This window comes from Salvia miltiorrhiza, chromosome 7 (assembly GCF_028751815.1).
Source record: "Salvia miltiorrhiza cultivar Shanhuang (shh) chromosome 7, IMPLAD_Smil_shh, whole genome shotgun sequence".
Classification (NCBI taxonomy): domain Eukaryota; kingdom Viridiplantae; phylum Streptophyta; class Magnoliopsida; order Lamiales; family Lamiaceae; genus Salvia; species Salvia miltiorrhiza.
The window spans coordinates 56,832,530-56,852,004 of NC_080393.1; the positions used below are offsets into that span (position 1 = coordinate 56,832,530).

Sequence of the window (19,475 nt, forward strand, 5' to 3'; positions counted from 1 at the left end):
GAGTTTTGCAATATTTATTTATTTTTTAGCACCTAATGATTATATAGTTATTTTTACATGTTTGTTAAAATAATTGTTGTTGCTAATGGTATACATTACTGACCTTGTCCAGGGAGTGCTCATTTAGGAAGCACAATTGTCGATTCTAAAATATCATTTTGATTACATACACTATAATAAAACTAATATCTGTCGGTTATCACTATATTTCTGGAGTTCCATTATTTATGGGTAGGAATCTAGACTTATAGTGGATCTGTGTGTTTGGTAAACTGATTGATTTTCTTTGCTGTTATAAACTGATTGACATTAGGTGCTAATATTACAATTACACTCATTTGCTTATTTATCACAACAGTTGTCTTATGTTATAGTTTCTAGTGAATCTATACTTAGTGGTTTTAATCGATACAATGTTTCTTTTTTTTATAGGGATTTGATCGAGAAGGAAAGTTGAGATCTAGCTGCTAGACTCAGGGAGAAGCTCCAAACTGTAGAACAGGACTAGTACTTCAATGGATAATGATCCTTGTGCCCCGGCACCTTCTACAAATACAAATACAACTTCAACAAGTAGAGCCAAAAGGGGGAAAGTATGTCTGACGAAAGTTGCTCAGCGGAGGGCAAAAGGGGTCATCCAACATGTTGATTTCAACGCACGTGGACAGCCAGTGGGTGAGGCAGCAGCTGAAATGCAAAGTTACATTGGCCTCCTTACACGTGATCACGTGAAGATAAACATTAAGAAGTGGAAAGCTGTCCCGCAAGATGTTAAAGACCTGATATGGGACACGGTTAAAGTAAATCTCCAGAAAATATGTTATTTTTGTGTTTTTAGGAATCTTATGTTTGTATAATTTTATTGATTTCATGCTCTTGTAGTCTTCCTACGATGTTCCCGAGCAGTGGAAGGCTGGATGTATGGAATCTGCAAATGCCAAGTGGCGAAGCTGGAAATGTAGAATGTACAATGAATTCATTGTACCATGTCAAGATGACGCCTCGAAGTTGCAAGAACCACCACCGGGAAGTGGCATTCTGCCATTAGAATGGAATCAGTTTGTAGTCACTCGACTGTCGACTGAATTTAAGGTGTTTGATTTTTAAAGATTTTTTAATTGCTTGAAGCTCTGTCTCTTACATCACTACTTTAATATTGCAGAATTTCAGTGCGCAACAAAAGGAGAGACGGAGTAAGAACATATACCCCCATCGACTTTCCCGCAAAGGATATGCTAAATTTGCCGAAGAGTTGAAGGTTGTAAATTCCTTTTTTGCTAAGAGATTATTGAATAGTCGAAACATAGTATGCGGACTCTTTAAGAACCATGCATGAGCAGGTGATGTTGTGTTAGTAGGATGCGTATAACAGTTGAGAAAGGGAAATGGGAATGCTTGCATACACTCTGTAGCTGCTGGGAATGCATCGAATAGTGAACTGACAGTCTTGAATATAGCCTGATTACTTATTCCCTACTGTTAATAGGATGTTGATTTTCATTGACTACTTAAAATATCAAATGCATTTAGGAATCTTGTTCAGGTAGAGACCGTCATGGACAAAAGATAGATTTTATTACCAGTGCTACAAAACCTAGTTTGATAGGCGATTCAATGAGAACTTGAGCTTTCCTGCAGGTGTTTATGAAAGATTAAAGAATGTTATTATTTGCTCTTACATTAATTATAAAAGCAAATGGTGAAGAATTGACCAAAGATCCTTCTCTCATACTTGATACTTGTTTGTCATCGTTTTCTGATAGTGAGAATTAACTGCATCATCTGGTGAACAGAACCTGTATCTTTTTCCAATCTGCAGTCAAATTGAAGTTTTCCCTCTTACTTTAATGTCCCCAACAAATGTTTGCTATTTAATGAACATTTTGCAGTAACTATACTATCTAAATTCATATTATTTGTTTTGTAGACGTCTGATTTACACGGTGATGAAGATATAGACAGAGCTACGATGTGGAAGAAAGCAAGACTGACCAAGGACGGAGAAGTTCAGAATGATAACTTGAAGAATGCTTTCCAGAAAATAGTATGAAATTGCATTATGTTATTTTAATTTAAATTATTCATTAAATTGGACAAATTAATGTTTTAACCATTTAATTGCTTAAAAATAACAGGATGACTGCATAAGGGAAAAGGAGGAAGGCCGAGTTGATTCTTCATCTTGTTCAAGCGATTTGCTATCACGTGCCCTGGAGAAACCTGAACATAGTGGCCGTGTGCGAGGTTTAGGGGCAGGGGTGAAACCCAAATCATTCTTTGAAACACCTAGAGTTAAGAAACAAGAAATTGATGAGAAAGCGCAAACTGAGCTGGAAGAAGCAAAGAAGCAAATAAAAGAACAAGATGGACGCATACTTGTTCTAGATAAAGTGATCTACGAGTTAGTAAGCAGAATTGGAAAACTGGAATCGAAGGTGGGTGATAAGGACGATAAGTCTGAAGGATTAGGCAGCTGTTCTGTGATAAAGCCTCAAAAGATGCAGATTGAAAACGATGAAGACATGAAGGTGGTTGAAAACGCTGAAGACATCAAGGTGGTTGAAAAATCAGTTGGGTAATTTTAATTCTTTCTAGCAGCCTTTTAATATTAATTAATACTTCTAACATATCATGTGTTGTGTATTTAGAAACCTGATAAAAAGACATGTGGAAAAAAGATTGAAAAGGATGAAGACATGAAGGTGGTTGAAAATGATGAAGACATCAAGGTGGTTGAAAAATCAGTTGGGTAATTTTTAATTCTTTCTAGCAGCCTATTAATATTAATTAATACTTCTAACATATATTGTGTTGTGTGTTTAGAGACCTGATAAGAAGACACGTGGAAAAAAGATTGAAAACGATGAAGACATGAAGGTGGTTGAAAACGATGAAGACATTGAGGTGGTTGAAAAATCAGTTGGGTTGGAGGTATTATGTGAATACTTTTGAAAAATATTTTTGGTCTTTTCTTCCTTTCATCTATTTTTGGTCTTTTCTTCCTTTCTAATTGATGTAGGGGAAGGTGGTTAAATTACTTGAAGACGGATCCAAAAAACTTGTAGCTTACGGAACGGTCATGGTTGCTGGAGATGTCCTTCACGGATCTCCCTTTCCTAAAGACTGCTTACGTGTGGCGATTGATGAGGTTGTTGATGATAATGCACGATTACCCAAATCTATTTCAGATGACATGGTTACAGTGGGAAATGCATTAGGAACCCATGTAGCATGGCCTACTCATTTGGTGGTGGAGAAATCAATTGAGGTAATTTTAATTCTTTCTAGCAGCCTTTTAGTATTAATTAATACCTAACATATAATGTGTTGTGTATTTAGAAACCTGATAAGAAGACACGTGGAAAAAAGATTTTGAAAGAGTCCGCGGTGAAGAATTTGTCATCATTGCCTTCGTCATTAGTAGCACTATATTGTATGATGGAGAAGTCATTCGCGGGTGAAGGAATACGTCTTCCAATAGACTTTGAAATGTTTGGGCAAGATCTAAGCGTTTGGATTCTCTTGAAGGATGATGTGATTCCCTTTTGTAATCTGGAACCGATTACAGGGAACAGCATTATCGCATACATTTGGTAAATATCTTATTAAGCTACTATCATTTATAATCGGGATTTCTTATCTAAGTCTGAAATGATTTGTTGACAGCCATTCTTATGGAAAGATGAAGACAGAGGGAAGTCTTGGGAGGTTTATGTTTGTGAATCCATTTACTGTATCTCATAATCGACAAGACTCAACCGAGACAAGAGCCCGCAAACTAGCAGACAGGTTACTTCAGGCTTTATCAAATCAGCTGGTACTCGTTCCTTGCAACGTGGGGTAAGTGAAAATGTTAAGTTAGTAGTTAGTGTGGTATATGTTTTCGCCTACTAATCCAATTTTTTTTATAAAATAGTGGGCATTGGATTCTGACAATCATTGATCTTGAGAAAGATCGTGTCTCTTTGATGGATCCAATTTGTCATCGGAATAAAGATACCCCATGGAAACTCGTCGTTGACACGTAAGTCTTACACACTTTAACTAATCATTTCTGTTATTGATTTTTATAGCTAATATGAAATTTCTGGTTGCCTTTGATTTCAAGTGCGATGAATATTGTGAATGCACGCAAGGGAAAAAAATTCAAGAAAACAGCAAGTTGGGAAGTGGTTAAGGTAGGTATAATTTTCTATTTATGGCTATTACAACTTAATTATGTTTGTTATTGCCAAGTTCCCTAGCATATATGTGAACTGTAAACTGCCACTTATTGGCTGCTCTTGTTGGCTGAAAATCATGCATATGAAGGGGTAAACTGCCACTTATTGACTGCTCTTTTTCGGATTCTTGAATCTTGATAGGGTCCTATCCAGCCTGATGCATCTCAATGTGGATTTTATGTCATCAAGTTCATGAAAGAGATCATAACACGCTATGAACTTAATGCCTACACGTCTCTATCATCGATGGTAACTATATATATTATACTCTTCATCATTTAACTTTCTAATAGAACTTTTGTAATTATTCGTAAAATATATTTATGTACGTATTTCTTTTTACAGTTTAAGAATGTTAAGACATACACCGAAGCTGAAATCGATGATATTCGTGAGGAATGGGCAACTTTTGTGATAAAGCATGTGTTTGCTTGAACTTTAGGTATGATAGCGATATGTTAATGTAAATTTTCTTAGGTGGAAGCTATGGATAATTGAAAGCTGTTGCATTTACATTCATGAAATCCTTTAACTTAATGTTTTATTTGCATAAAAATTTCACATTTTGACTGCATGAAGTTGGTATTATGCAGGAATGGAGCAGATGATAGGAAAGATAGAAGTTCCCGGGAACTACAATCCTTATTTACAACAAGAAGACTACAACATGGATGGATAACCGTATAGATCTCTTGACTTGTGGTATATGTGCTTTATGAACTGAAAATATTAGTTTCTTCTACTCGAACTCGGAGAATGCTGACCTTGTCGTCTTGAACTGCATTTTGTCTGGCCTCGTTGCTTTAAATTACTCATGTATTGGACTGCATTTTGCCCTGTAGATTAACAGATCTTACTTTTGAATCTTTGATGATTGTTTTTGCAACTTCTGAATGTTAATATTATGTTCTCAATGTTATTTTATTATTTGAATTTTTTTCTTTTGAGTTTTAGATATAAATAAAAAGCAAAATTGAGAATATATAAAAAATATGCAGAAAACTGTCATCTATTACATGCAAAACTGTTATCTATGATAAAATAGACAACAAAAATTAAAGGTCATACATAACGGTTAGTAACCGTTATGTATGATAACAATAACGAAAATAATCCGTTATGTATGTGGAGACAAACCGTTATGAATGAAAGTCATAGATAACGGATGTAAGTGTTATGTATCACAATATAAAACCGTTATCTATATCTTACAAAGATAACGGTTTAAACCGTTATAAAAAGTATAAAAAACTGTTAACTATGTTATGAGAAAAAAGAAATATTATATAATAGATAACGGATTAATTCTAATACATAACAGTCGAAAACCGTTATCTATATCTTACAAAGATAACGGTTTAAACCGTTATAAAAAGTATAAAAAACTGTTAACTATGTTATGAGAAAAAAGAAATATTATATAATACATAACGGATTAATTCTAATACATAACAGTCGAAAACCGTTATCTTTTTCTTACAAAGATAACGGTTTAAACCGTTATAAAAAGTATAAAAAACTGTTAACTATGTTATGAGAAAAAAGAAATATTATATAATAGATAACGGATTAATTCTAATACATAACAGTCGAAAACCGTTATCTTTTTCTTACAAAGATAACGGTTTAAACCGTTATAAAAAGTATAAAAAACTGTTAACTATAATATGAAAAAATATATATTATGGAATAGATAACGGATAAATTATAATACATAACAGTCGAAAAACCGTTATGTATAATGAATATAGATAACGGTTTTATAACCGTTATGTATGTGTGGTTATACTGTTATCTATTCCCTTCATAGATAACGGTTTTATAACCGTTATGTATGTGTGGTTGTACTGTTATCTTTTCCCTTCATAGATAACGGTTTTTAAACCGTTGTGTATGACACCTATAATAGATAACACCACTATACACAACGCTTTTTTTGCTCATAGATAACGGATAAAATCCGTTATCTATGTGCGTTTTTCTAGTAGTGGATTTCTATCTACCAACTCCTTCAAGTACTCATCTGCTATTGTTTCCAAACATTTTCCACTCACGGGTTTCAAAAATCCTTCAGAAACCCATAGCTTCTTCAGCATTGAGACACGAATTCTACGATCTTCCTCAAAAACACCCATATACAAAAAACATGGCTTCAAATAGTTGGGCAGATAGGTATAGCTCAATCGCAATATTTTCAAGCAAAATTCATCATTATTCGTAATCACAATTGAATTTAAATTTTGCTCTATACGCACCCAATATTCTCTTGTACGGTCAGATTTTGCCAAAAGACCTCCAATTGTAGCAATTGATAAAGGAAGCCCTTTACAATTTGCTACAATATTCTTTCCGATGTTCTCCAACTCATGAGGGAAACTTTCTCCCCCAAACACAGTGTTGGTGAACAAATCCCAACTACTAGCCTCATCTAGAAATTTCATACCAACGCCATAAGACTCACCCAACTGCGAAGTCAAGTTTGACAGCCTAGTTGTTACAATGATTCGACTCCCATCATTGCAATCAGGAAAGGAAGACCTGATCTTGTCCCACACCTCTATACTCCACATATCATCCATAATTATGAGATACCTCCTATCGTATAAATACTTATACAATTTTTCTCCCAATTCAACCTCATTCAGATCACTACCCGAATCCCCACTTGCTTGGAAAAGAACTTCTCTAAGTGTTTCTCTCACATTATAAGTTTGAGAAATTGTAGTCCAAGCACAAATATCAAAATGCTCTTTAACAAGCGCATGCTCAAATAGATGTCGGGCAAGAGTGGTCTTACCAATGCCGCCCATCCCCATGATTGGGATGATTTTGCGACTGCGTTGGCCTCCGGTGAGCTTATCCAGCACTTCAAGTAACACCTCCTTGAAGCCCACCATCATGCTTTCCTTCACAGAGGAAGAGGAGGCAGCATGAGTTGAGGAGACCTTTCTCGGCAGTTGAGCTGCGGCAACAATCTCCAAGACATCCTTCTTGATAACAGTGGAAGAGGAGGCAGCATGAGTTGAGGAGACCTTTCTCTGCAGTTGATCAGCTGCGGTTGAGATTGAATTCATTTCTTCTATCACTTGTTGCAGATCGTGATAGAAGTCCTCAGCTGCATTTACACCGACCTCCAATTCATTTCTATCAATAGTTGAGCATTTGCACCGAGCTCGAAACAAGTTGATAAAACTGGACATCTTCCCAGGAATTTTGGATCGATTATCAATTTGAAGCACAATTTGGGATTCGATGACATCCTCAGCTGCATAAACTGCATCAGCAATGCGACGCTCCAATGGATCCGCCTCATGGTCATCCACAACTGGGGAAATATAAGCATCAAGAAATTCCTGCAAGAAGGTCACATTTTGAGTGAGAGATTCAACTTGCTGTTTGTGGATAGAAATTGGAGGGGAAGGATGTTTTTCAAGGCGATCTATGATATGCATAAGAGAAACCAGAGCTCCATAAGCCGCCATGATTAACACTTTGAATAATGTATATATTTATGGGAAGTGTGAATGAAAATATCTGATACTAATATTTGAGAGGTGAAAGAAGGCAATTAGCTAATGAGGTATTATGATTCAACAATTGAGATTTGAAACTTTTTATAGCAGATACAGATGAACAAGTCATGTGCAACATTATTGAAATCAATAAAATAAGCTGCAGTTGTCGGATTCAAAACTTTTTATATGTGCACCTAACGTGGTTTGCTTAAAATTATAACCACTGCCATTAATTCAATTAATTACATGTTTGCTGCTAATCAAACTTTTTGCTGGTGTTTGATGTTGACTTTCACCAGCATCGATGATTGAATTAGTTTATGATGCGAAGCAGTCCTTGCATCGATGAAATATTATAATTGAAAGATTAAGATATTTTGATAAACTAGGAGAAAGAAATATAAATATAGATATAATATTATCATATTTAAATTTTTTATTATCATGTTTAGTCAAATTTCATAATTTTATAAATAAATAAAACAAACAAATAAAAAGATAAAGAAAAAATTACCACATACTTTTGAAATTGATTTAAAATTAGAAGTTATCTTTTGAATAGTATATTATCAATTTTCTTATTTTTGAAAGAATATATTTCATTTATTTTGCAGCTTATAATTTCAGTTATGGGCTAAAAAAATATACTGGTGTCCAAGTTTGTTTGGGAACTTTACTTTTAGCCCAACCATCAAAGTCTTGGGTCGGCCCAGACAGACTGCATTCTGCTTTTCATTCTTCATTTTAGGGTCACAATAAAATTTAGCAACATTTTATAAGATATTGAACCTTATAAATTAAGTATGTTTTGAAGTGTTTGAAAATAAATATTTAAAAAAAGAAAAGAAAAAAAATGATCTAATTTGTTTAATTTGCTCTCGCAAAATATTATACTACTATGTTAGTAGCTTTAAGCACTTTATAAAAAATTGTTAGGTGTTTTTTTTAAATGTAATGTTAGGGTGACAAGTGGTGTATACCTTATGAATTAGTGTATATTATTATTTATTATAGTTTTTCTCTAGATAGCACTCTATGTATCAACAATAACCTTATGAATTATTTTCTATAAATGAAAAACTTAAAAAGAAAATATTCATACCGTGCATGTACGGTTATAATATCAGTTTGTAGAAAAGAAGAAAATCAACAGACTACCAATTTGACCAAATATTGACCTATTGACTAGACTTTTGATCCTTTAATCCCATCATCGTTCTGACCAAGTCCTGAAAAAACTATGGAATTAAATGGTTTCATATTTATTTTTTTCTGAATTACAAGATGTATCTAATACTATAAATCAAATACTCCCTCCGTCCCAGCTTTTTGTATCCACTTTTAGTAGTAAATACTACTAAAAGTGGATACAAAAAACTGGGACGGAGGGAGTAAGTAACTAGCACGCAGATGAGACCTTTACACCACATAAAGATGAAAAAATAATTGCACGCAGGCGAAATCACTACCACACAAAATGAGAAAGCTATCCGCACGCATAGGGAATTAAACCTAAGACATCTCACAAGCGTATCATCAAATTTAGGCCTTGTAAGTGACCGAACTTTTTCATTTGACTGAATTTATTTTTCATGTCGTGCAATTTTAGATTTTGCGTAAGACCCTAAATTAATCCAAGAGTCTCATCACGTGTTGTTGCACTAAGTTACCAATTTAAATCTAGCAATTGACGTTGCTGACCAAGACCAAAAGTCTTTATAAAGAAATAGTCTCTTATTTATATTATGACTAGCATTTGCATCTCGCGCAATGCACGGAAAAATATTTTGTATCTTTTATATTTATATAAAAATTAATTTGAACTAAATATATTTGAATTGAATATTTAAAAATTAAAAAATAATAAGAAATTACAATTATAAAAGAGTTAATATATAAAACTATCCACTTTCATATTGTAAAGATAAAAATTGTCCACTAAGATAAAAATAATAAAAACTATCCACTTTTTAATTGAAAAGACAGAAATACCCTTCTTTAAATATATGTACTCTCTCTTTCTCTCCAGGCATCTTTCTCCTCTCTCATTCTCTTCTCTCTCTCTCCACTCTCTCTCTCTCTCTCGGATTCAATTCTTTCCCCCACAACATCATCAACTACCTCTCTCTCTCTCTATCTCTTTCTCTCTCTCTCGACTATGTGTAATGACCCGACTTTTTATTAAGGATTATATACTTTTAATTACTGATTTAAGGATTGATTATGGTAATTAGGGTTCAGCATCCATTAATAAAATACGAACTTATATGAATTTGATAATTTATATATGTGATGATTTATTTTTATTTTCAATAGATGATGCACTCAAAATATATTTTGAGTCCATTAATTTATTGTGGAGAATTTAACACTGAAGTGTTAAATATGAATCTTTTATCGATTGTTTACTTAAGCCCATGAGTAATTTAATTTATGTTAGAAGCAAGCTCAAATGGATTTTATGCTTCAATAAGAATTAGGCTTATATGTCTTAATGTATTTAAATGAGTTTGGAACTTTGGAACCATATAATTAATATATTAATCTCTTAGATATTTTAATGATTAAATTTGAATAAATCCTAAGCATGCTGAATCCTAAGCATGCTGAAGAATTTACTACGCATGCTGAAGAAATTCTTCAGTCATACAAAGCTAGCTGAAAAAGAATTATGTGTTCATACTTGTCAGCTGAAAATTACACGATCCTCATCCATCCAAACCACCCCATTTTTCTTTAAAACCACAGCCACTTTCACCATTCTCACACCACCATTTTCAACTACTGCAGCCCATTTTCAACAGCAAGATTTACGGTAATAATGAAAGGAAATTCTCCCTCTTTCAATTTTCTTCACTACAGATTTCTAACTTATGCTATACACATAATTATGCAGAGACAAAAATCCACCTATTCAAGGTATCATCACCCTTTCGTTGTCAATTTTTAGAGAACCACCAAGGGAATTCATACACGACTGTTTTGATATTTCACAACATGTTTACATATGCACATATGAACTAAAACTTTTTAATTGAGTGTTTAAATTGCAAGAAAAGAAATTCAGATTTGATTAAGCAATTACAGTTTGAGAATGATATGTGCTAAGAAATCCTATGCTATTTTGTGAACTGAATGTGAGGCTTGACCCTGCTGTGTGTGTGTGAGTCGAGATCAGAGGGAGGCGGCAGCCGCTGTGGCTCGTCGCCGGCGACGGAGCGGCGGCGGTGAACCTGCCGTGGTTCCGTTCTGCCAAAGGGAAAAAGAAGAGAGGGATTTCAGATTTTAATTTTTTTAAAAAAAGGGGAAAAAGATGAGGAAAAAGAAAAAGAAAATGAGAATAGGGAGATCCGGGGGCTTACCTTTGTGAGACGGTGCTCGGCTCCTCACAGCGAATCCGACGACGAACGGCGGCGATGGAGGACGAAGAGACGGCGGCCTGGCTTGGACTCCGGCAGAGAGGGCGCATGCCCTGTTCCGATCTAGAGATCTAGAAACCGAGAGAGAGAATCAGGGCGGGCAGGCGGCGGCCGTGCTCTTCCACGGCCAGGCGATGGCCGTGAACACCCAAGGCGGCGGCGTGCGGCTGACTTCCGGCGAGACAGAGTGAGAGAGGTAGAGAAAGGAGGCTGAAAGAGAGAGAGAGAAAAGCAAGGGAAGAGAGGGCCAGAGGGAACGAAGGAAGAGATGAGAGGGGAAGGGAGGCGCTCGGCGAGGCGGCGCGCCGGAGGCGGCGCCGCACTCGACCGAGCAGAGGTAGAGCAGAGAGAGAGCCGGGAGAGAGCCGAGAGTTAGAGAGAGAGAAGCTTGTGTGTGTGTTGGTGTGTTATGTGTGTGTTATATTTTAGGATTAGGCTTTATTTTTTTAATTGGGCTTAAACCTCTAATGGCTGGGCCGAAAATTTTAAAGAAAAGAGAAGGAATGGGCCGAATTTTGCATTAAATCAGTAGGCCGAATTTTAAATGCTGGACACCTTATTTTAATTTCTGTTGGGCTCATTTTGCCTTTAAATCCTGATGGGTGTTTATTTAATTGTTTGGGCCTTATTCAAAGAAAAACATGATAGACTTAATTTATCTAATTAATTTGGGCTTATATCTATTTAAATTATTTGAGCTCTTAATTATTAATTTAAATTGAGCTTGATTAATTTAATTATATATTGACCTTTAAATTAATTATTTAAATGGAGTTCTTTTATTTCAAGTATTTTTACAAATGGACTTTAAAATAAAATATTTTGAGTTAAACTCTTATTTAAATTAATTCTTTTCAAATGACTTATTAATATGGATTATTTGAAAAGGATTAAATTGTTTTACGTATGAGAAAGCATGATCTATGATTGTATAATTTGTCTATGTGATATTATATGATTCATTAATAAATGACGGAATGTCTGACTTGATGGCGTGAGTAGAATGAGTTATGATTTATGTGCATGATGATGTTCGAATAAATAGTTTCGAACCTAAATGTTAGTTATGTGATAACTGTTTTGAGTTAAGGTTTTAAACGAGACAAGATTAATATGGATGCTAGAACCCTAAAATCATTAAAGGAGATAGTTTAGTTTAGAGACCTATCTTCCTTTCTTACACGACTTTCTTCTCGAACTTATCGACTCTTCGTCAATAAAGGTCCAGACGGGAAGTGAAAGCTAAAGAAGGAGGTAACTCTACGCCCCTAGTGGGAACGAATAAGGTGGGCTTTCTTAAAACACGTATATAGAGATCCCCTGGATACAGGCCTCTTATACGAAATGAAATGAATGAGATGATATAACTGTGATATTTCAAATGATGAATGATTATTATGAAATGAAATGTTTATGGAAATGATTAAATGATGAATGTTTCTTATGAAAGGAAAGGAAATGTTTATGAAATGATTGTCTGCCAAAAATGTTTATGTTTTATGTATGTATCCTATCTGTGTTGGTTCGCCAACTATAAAGGAAATCGAATTCGGACCCTACGCTAGACGAAGGTTTGCTAGTAAGGGTTAACGTGTACACTCATGGAGACTGTGTGTCGCTTGCGACCGGTCTTAGCGTCCGTGGAAGGAGGCCTCCTTCCCGGCGTGTAAAAGGAACAGATATGGATCATATAGACTGAAAATGGGATGCGCATCCAACTTTATGAAATGAAAGAAAATGTTTAGTAAGCACGGGTCCTTCAAGTAAAACCCTGTGTGTTACTGTTGGCAGTACAATAAATTATATAAAATGTTATGTTTCCGGCATATGTTCACTGAGTATTTTTACTCAGCCCTGCATGTTGTTTTCCCTAATGTGCAGGTTGAGCAGGTGATGGAATGGAGTGGAGTTGAGCGGATGTACCTTTTGACATAGAACAATAATGTAACCTTGAGTATACATCTTCATATGTATAACTCACACGTATTTCCGCTGAAAGATACTCTGATTATGTTAAGGTTTTTATTTTAATTATGATACTCTTTTGTTGATAATCCACTTCGACGGGCCTTCCCGAACAAACGTCTTGTATTTGCCCAAGTGATCAGTTATGATCCTAGTGTTATATAATAAATGTCTCTTTTCGTAAAATGTTTGATTGTTAAGTAAATGCCCCTTTCTTTCTCCGCTTCTTAATCCTCTTCCCGAGTCATAACCCCGGTTAAGCCATCCTTAGGGATTGCGGGCTGTGTCAGAGTGGTATCAGAGCAGTTCGTTTGCTCTGGCCCAAAAATTTTCTTTCAAAAGCCAAGTCTAGATCGAGTCATTTGACTTAAATGAATCTTATGACACCGCTCAACGCTCCATTGCATCACGCTCAATCAGGAAAAAGGTAAATGTGGTTTCAATCTTTTAATAAATGTTATGATTTTAAACTGTTGCAAGAACATGATTGTGAAAGATATGCTATGAATGAATGTTGAATGATTTACGTTGGTATGACAGATTTGATGCGTACTATGTTAATACGATTCGAGGAATGAATGATAATGAACACGTTTTCAAGGAATGTAGATTGTTATAAGTTTTATGATCACATTTGCAAAAGAACATAGATTGATGGATTTATAGGGTATCCCTATAACCTAGATGCTTGAGAATGACGAAACAGAAAATGAATGAACATCACAAATGTTTTGGTTTCCTTCGGGAGACTGTAGTTTCTTTGAAACTCAAAGATAGACTGAAAGGATACGTGCCACGTTGAAAGTAAGTCAACGAAAGGTGGCATGAGACAACTTCAAGATGGACGTTACACCACGAAGGTTTTAAGCATAGTCTCTACGTTCGAAAGTTCACACATGACAGAATATCAAATTGACTTCGTTTCATGATGAGTTGTAGAAAGAATATGGTTTGACTGTTATATTACTATGTTGTAATATGTCTACTTATGTAAGAATGTTGAATGTTCAGAATATGAGTCTAGAACAAATGATCCTAAGTTTGAACTTTTAGCTTACTGCGAGCTGAAGTTTTGTTATATATAGTATCTTGAGGGTTTAGAAGACCCAGAATTACCAAGTTCGGGATGATGTTTCCCGTGTAACTGGGAAGTGATTATGTTGGACCTGGCCAGTCCACATGATCCAAATCTCAGTAGACGTCTTTTGGGTTTATAAACCCCTTTATTTCAACTTCAGTTTAAAAATCAGATGGGTTCTCACTCTAGGTCATTTTGTTCGACCTAGTAGTTACTCCATTCTACCCTCTGGTTATTTATTTGAGTGTCTTGAACAAATTTTCTGCAACACTTTATTTTGATATCATTTGAGATTTGAGCTTTTGCAAATTTGAGTTGCCCTAGTAGATTCTTTTGAGGTATACGACTAAGAAGTGTTAGTATATTGACTTAGTAAGTTACCCAAATTATAGCTTGGTTAATTGTCCATCAGTTTGTGTCTAAAATTAGTTGACATTAGTTCTTCTCCTATGATTATTATCAACCATACATTTTGTTAGCAATTTAGAGTACAAACCGTAATGTAGGGTTTCAGCACAAGGACTTGAGTTGTTTTGTCTATGATGGTTTTACGATCAAATCCTTACACATGTAATATGTGGCAATGAGTGTGTTGATTATCGCTTTTCTCTTGAAAATAGAATGTCTTGTAGACGAGGAACTAGAAATAAGGTGGGGACGGAAATGAACCATTACGAAAGGTTGAGGAACTTTTTCTCGAGTAAAGCTTGTTTTATTTATTGAAACCAAGAATCCAGTTGAGGGTAAACTCTAGATCAAGACGATGAAGAGAATCTTTGATTTTCTTTGTACCGCACAAGAACGACTTCATATGTTGCATTCCAGTTGACTAGATCTACAGATTTTGGTGGGAGGCCAAAAGAAAAGCAATGACTCAAGAATGGTTAGTAAACTTGTCTTAGAAAGACTTTAAGACGGATACATATGACATATATTTTCAATATCTGCGATAGGAGGAGAGAAACGAAAATGTTCAATCTGAAGCAAAACAGGATATCTATGACCCAGTATGACCACATTTGTTGTGGCATGTCCGTTTATGCCCCACAATAGGTGGACACCAATGAAAAGATCCAGAAGAAGTTTCGACCTGGCCTAAAGTATGAGATAAGAATGGCATTCGCCAACTACGTTGAGTTTATGTAACACCCCGTTATTTCTTAGCTAAATTTAGAATTATTTTGAACTTAGAAGTCAGGATGATTCACGCCGGATATAAAGAAAATGAATTTATTTTAATTCCAACAAAAGTGTTTTTTAAAAAAAAAAAAAAAAAAAAAAAAAAAACATTTATAAATTTAGTTATTAAATTTATGTGCGTCGCATATTTATTTAATTTAGCATTCAAAGTATTTTCACGAGCTTTTATTTAAGCAAACACTGAACGATCATTACAGTTTTCATAGTACAACCTGGAAGATTTTTATTTTATTTTACTCCCTCCCACTACTCCCACCTACTCTCCCACTACAACCACTACACCTACTCCTACACAGCAATACACTATACCCACTACACCCACTACACCTACTCCTACACAGCAATGCATTCGTCCACTCCTCTCTGTCTGCCATATCTCAATCTCTGCCATATCTCAATTATATTAAACCAAGGAGACTTTACTCATTCTAAAAGACATGTTGCATTCAAGAACTCTTATCTGCATTCAAGAAGGCAAGAACGCTCAAAAGAAATCCAGACAACAACGACTCAACTCCATCCAAAATTCCTTAAGGTTTCATTTATAAATTTCCTTGATTATTTCAGTTTGCTCACAATCACAGCATCTAAATTTCAGTTCAGCAAACCATTTTCATACTTAAAAGAAAATCATTTTAAGCATGCAACTCATTCATTGATAAACATGCGTAGCATATATTTGTGTTTTCTAACAAGCAAGAAACTGAGTAAAGAAATGAACTTTACATATGTATATACTTTTCTTTACATACATGAATGAACATGATTAAATGAAAATAGAATAAAATGAGTTTTGAAGCCTTAAATTTATCTTAAATTTTTGGAGTGGGTTGTGTGCGATTGGAGTCGGGGGTCGTCAGTTGATGCTGGGGTCGAGAGATCGGCGAGAGTGGAAGAGGGAGGCCAGGGCGCGGCAGCCTTGCTGTTGCTGTCGTCCGGCCACGGACGAGGGGGAGTTCAGGTGACTGGTCGGAGCTGGTTTGGGTGGAGGTTAGGGCTCCGGCGGGTGGCTCCGGCTGCTGCTCGTCGGCGGGAGTCAAAGAGAGAATTCTGAGGGAGATATGAGGGCGGCGATGGTGGCAGCATGAAGCTGCTGCCGTCGGCCAAAGTTCAGCGGAGGGAGGCAGAGCTCGGCGGCCTTGGCTGCTGTCGCTCGGCCACTGTCAGAGAGAGAGAGCTGGTGGCGGCAGCTCGTCGCTGCTGCGTCTCCGGCGAGTCTCCACGGCGGCGGGTCAGTTTGATGAGTGAGGATGAGGGAGAAGGGGGTTTGGCGTGAAGTGAGGATGAGGGAGAAGGGGGTCTGGCGGAACCGAAGTAAAGGAGAGAGGAAGATGATGTGGTGAGTCGACGGGCGGCGGCCAGTCGCCGGAGGAGGAGCCGCGGCGGCGGAAATTCGAGGGAGCCGAGAGAGGGAGAGGAGAGTGTTGCTGCGCATCTGCTATGTGTGTGTGAGTGTTGTGCGATTTATGGGGGAGAAGAAGAGGGGAGGAAGACTTAGGGCTTGGTTGGGGAGTGGGCTTGGGTGTTGGGCTAGTGTTGGGCTAATGTTGGGCTTTAGGTTTGGGCTTGAGGGTGAGTTTGACTTGGGCCATGTCTATTTATTTAGTTGGGCTTTTATTTTATTTAAGGATTTTGGGGTGCAGTTTTAATTCAAAAGAGTTGGGCCCGATTTATTTATAATAAACGTGGGCTGCCCTTGTATTTTGGGCTACGAAATTTTATAAAAATGGGAGGGTGTCTTTGATTTAATTTTTAAATGGGCTACCCAATATTTATTAATTAGTCTTATAATAAAGTTTGATTAATTATTTTAAAGATAATTAGCATAATAATATTATTATTATGAAGTGCATATTTTAAGTAATTACTTATATGCTAAGCATGTCATGAAATTGCATTATATTTTGCAATAAAAGTAATTATGATTTAATTGGTTTTTATTATAATTCCAATTATTTAAGAAAAACCGAGTAAGGATATTGTTGGTGTCCTTAACTCAAAGATTTTAGTTTTCAATTATTTATTTACTAAATTTTGAAAACCCGGCCAAGTGAATTATAGAATATTAAGCACTACACCATGACTTAAGATTAGCTTCACGAGACCTATTAAGAATAGAATTTCTTGTAGGCTTTGTGACCAGGGAGATTAGCGCTGCTTTCCCAAGACAGGTTTATATGTGATTATGATCTTCAGGCTTTGCCTAACCAGGTGGGCTTACTTTCCAAATGTACAAAGTATGATTGAGTTATTAAGCTCTAAATGTTTTCAATGAAATGCAAATTGTTTATTTAATGTAATGAAAACTGTTTATCCAATAAAATATTTTGTGCACTCTGCTCTGTTTAAGGCTCGCATAAGTTAATCGATCGAGGTTCTCTTATGACCTAACACGTTGTTTGAGAATTGTGTACACCTATTAGCTGACTCGGTGGGTTGATCTCCATTCGGGCACTAATCATGTATGAGGCGTTATAAGGGTGCTCGACGGGATGTGTTCCGGAGCATTGGGTCCCAAATGGGAACTTGACTGGGTTACGCCCTCAGATCAAGTAAAGCGGGAGATATGGATCCGTCGGTGGCTAAAAGGTCCGGGATCACAGCGAGTAACGGAAAGGGAGTGTGACATGTGCGCACAAATGAAAAATGTTTTAACATGCTTAGAAGTACTTCTTTCATTTTAAAACCTTCTAAGTCATGTCAAGTATAATTGGATAAACTGCTCTTACGAAAATATGAAATGTTTATGAAAATGCATGCCCACTAAGTACATTAGTACTTAGCCCAAAAATACTTTCAAATGTTTTCAGGTTGGCTGGCTGGTGCTGACGGGACGGAGCTGAGGCTAGAGTTAAAATTCATATGTTAGACTTCCGCTGTAGCAATTACTCTTATACATCTTTTGTTTTCTCAACTTAAGATCTTCATGTTAAATTTCAAATGATATACCTGACCGAGCTTAGACTCTTCACTACTAAATTTATGCTAATGAATGTCGGTTGTCAGAAGCATGAAACAAAACTTGTGATCCAAAGGGGCATAGCCCGACTCTCTATCTTATTATTCGGGTTTTAACAAGGTTGTTCCTTGTTTATTTCTATGAATTAGTTGCACCTCGATTATATTTATTCATTCAAGAATTGGGGTGTGACAGTTTACGTACTTTGAATTGCTCAGCAAAACTCTAGACGTCGAGGTAGTTATGCACGGGGATCACCCGACACAAATTCAAACTGAACAAGGTGATCAAGACATAAGAAACTTTTCACCCATAGAAGGAACGATGATAGTAACACGTAGTTATATGAACCTTTAATTGAATGTAGGATCACTTAAGGTGGTAGCGAATAACTTGATGTTATACCAATATGGAACGTAGATGTAACCTTAAGAATGGACTGGTTAGCTGAGAACAATATGCTATGATTTATGCAATGAATGGGAAATCTCCTTCAAACCTCTAGGAATAGACGCTTTAAGTTTTCACGAGATTAGTATAAGGAGCGGATACCAGTTATTTCATACATACAAGCCATAAAGGTGATAAATAAGAAACATTACCAAGCTTTCCTTGTATACCTAAACGGAGGAGCTAGAACCGAAAGGACAGTTGAGGACATAGAAGTTATACGTGAATTCCATTATGATTATCCGGAAAACTTACCAAGACTGCCACCCAATAGACAAGTAGAATTTACCATCGACCTAGTACCAAGATCGACACGTGTATCAAAAGCATCGAACAAGATGACTCCAAAGGAGTTGGAGAGCCTAAAGATCCAATTGCAGAAACTACTAGACCTAAGTTAGATCATGTCTAGTGCATTCCCATCGGGAGCGCATATTTGTATGTTATGAAGAAATATGACACTTTAAAAAGGCGCACAGACAATAGAGCATGGAACAAATTAATACTCAAGAATGAATATCCTTTACTGAGGGTAGATGAATTATTTGACCAACTCAAAAGTGCAAATGTGTTTTCCAAGATCGATTGAGGATCGGATGTCATCACCCAAGACAACTTTTAGAACGGGTTATGACCACTACAAGTTTGTAGTTGTGCCATTCAGGC

The 19,475-nt window shown here is 36.1% G+C and overlaps 2 protein-coding genes and 2 long non-coding RNA genes across 4 annotated transcripts; 3 read left to right on the plus strand and 1 right to left on the minus strand.

The window, feature by feature from the left end:
• Positions 1-458: 458 nt before the first annotated feature.
• LOC130994462 (uncharacterized) lies at positions 459-3,316 on the plus strand. Its single transcript, XM_057919504.1, has 8 exons — positions 459-800; positions 883-1,092; positions 1,163-1,258; positions 1,928-2,044; positions 2,136-2,555; positions 2,649-2,729; positions 2,824-2,931; positions 3,020-3,316. Exons 1-8 carry the CDS (start codon positions 516-518, stop codon positions 3,314-3,316), a joined length of 1,614 nt encoding a protein of 537 aa, XP_057775487.1. The 5' UTR covers positions 459-515.
• Positions 3,317-4,362: 1,046 nt separating this feature from the next.
• LOC130995021 (uncharacterized) lies at positions 4,363-5,147 on the plus strand. Its single transcript, XR_009092005.1, has 3 exons — positions 4,363-4,472; positions 4,569-4,665; positions 4,817-5,147. It is a non-coding gene; the product is annotated as an uncharacterized LOC130995021 (long non-coding RNA).
• A 1,043-nt stretch (positions 5,148-6,190) lies between these two features.
• Positions 6,191-7,705, minus strand: LOC130994463 (putative late blight resistance protein homolog R1C-3). Its single transcript, XM_057919506.1, has one exon. It carries the CDS (start codon positions 7,703-7,705, stop codon positions 6,191-6,193), a length of 1,515 nt encoding a protein of 504 aa, XP_057775489.1.
• Positions 7,706-15,813: 8,108 nt separating this feature from the next.
• On the plus strand, positions 15,814-18,500 carry LOC130994997 (uncharacterized). The gene is made up of 2 exons (XR_009091977.1): positions 15,814-15,935; positions 17,531-18,500. It is a non-coding gene; the product is annotated as an uncharacterized LOC130994997 (long non-coding RNA).
• Positions 18,501-19,475: the final 975 nt, after the last annotated feature.

Bases quoted from the DNA above. Each gene is read 5' to 3' on its own strand.
- LOC130994463 (XM_057919506.1), bottom strand. From the start codon at position 7,705: ATGGCGGCTTATGGAGCTCTGGTTTCTCTTATGCATATCATAGATCGC.
- LOC130994462 (XM_057919504.1), top strand. From the start codon at position 516: ATGGATAATGATCCTTGTGCCCCGGCACCTTCTACAAATACAAATACA. The intron at 1,259-1,927 runs GTTGTAAATTCC...TTTGTTTTGTAG, and splicing joins AATTTGCCGAAGAGTTGAAG to ACGTCTGATTTACACGGTGA. The intron at 2,045-2,135 runs GTATGAAATTGC...TAAAAATAACAG, and splicing joins AGAATGCTTTCCAGAAAATA to GATGACTGCATAAGGGAAAA.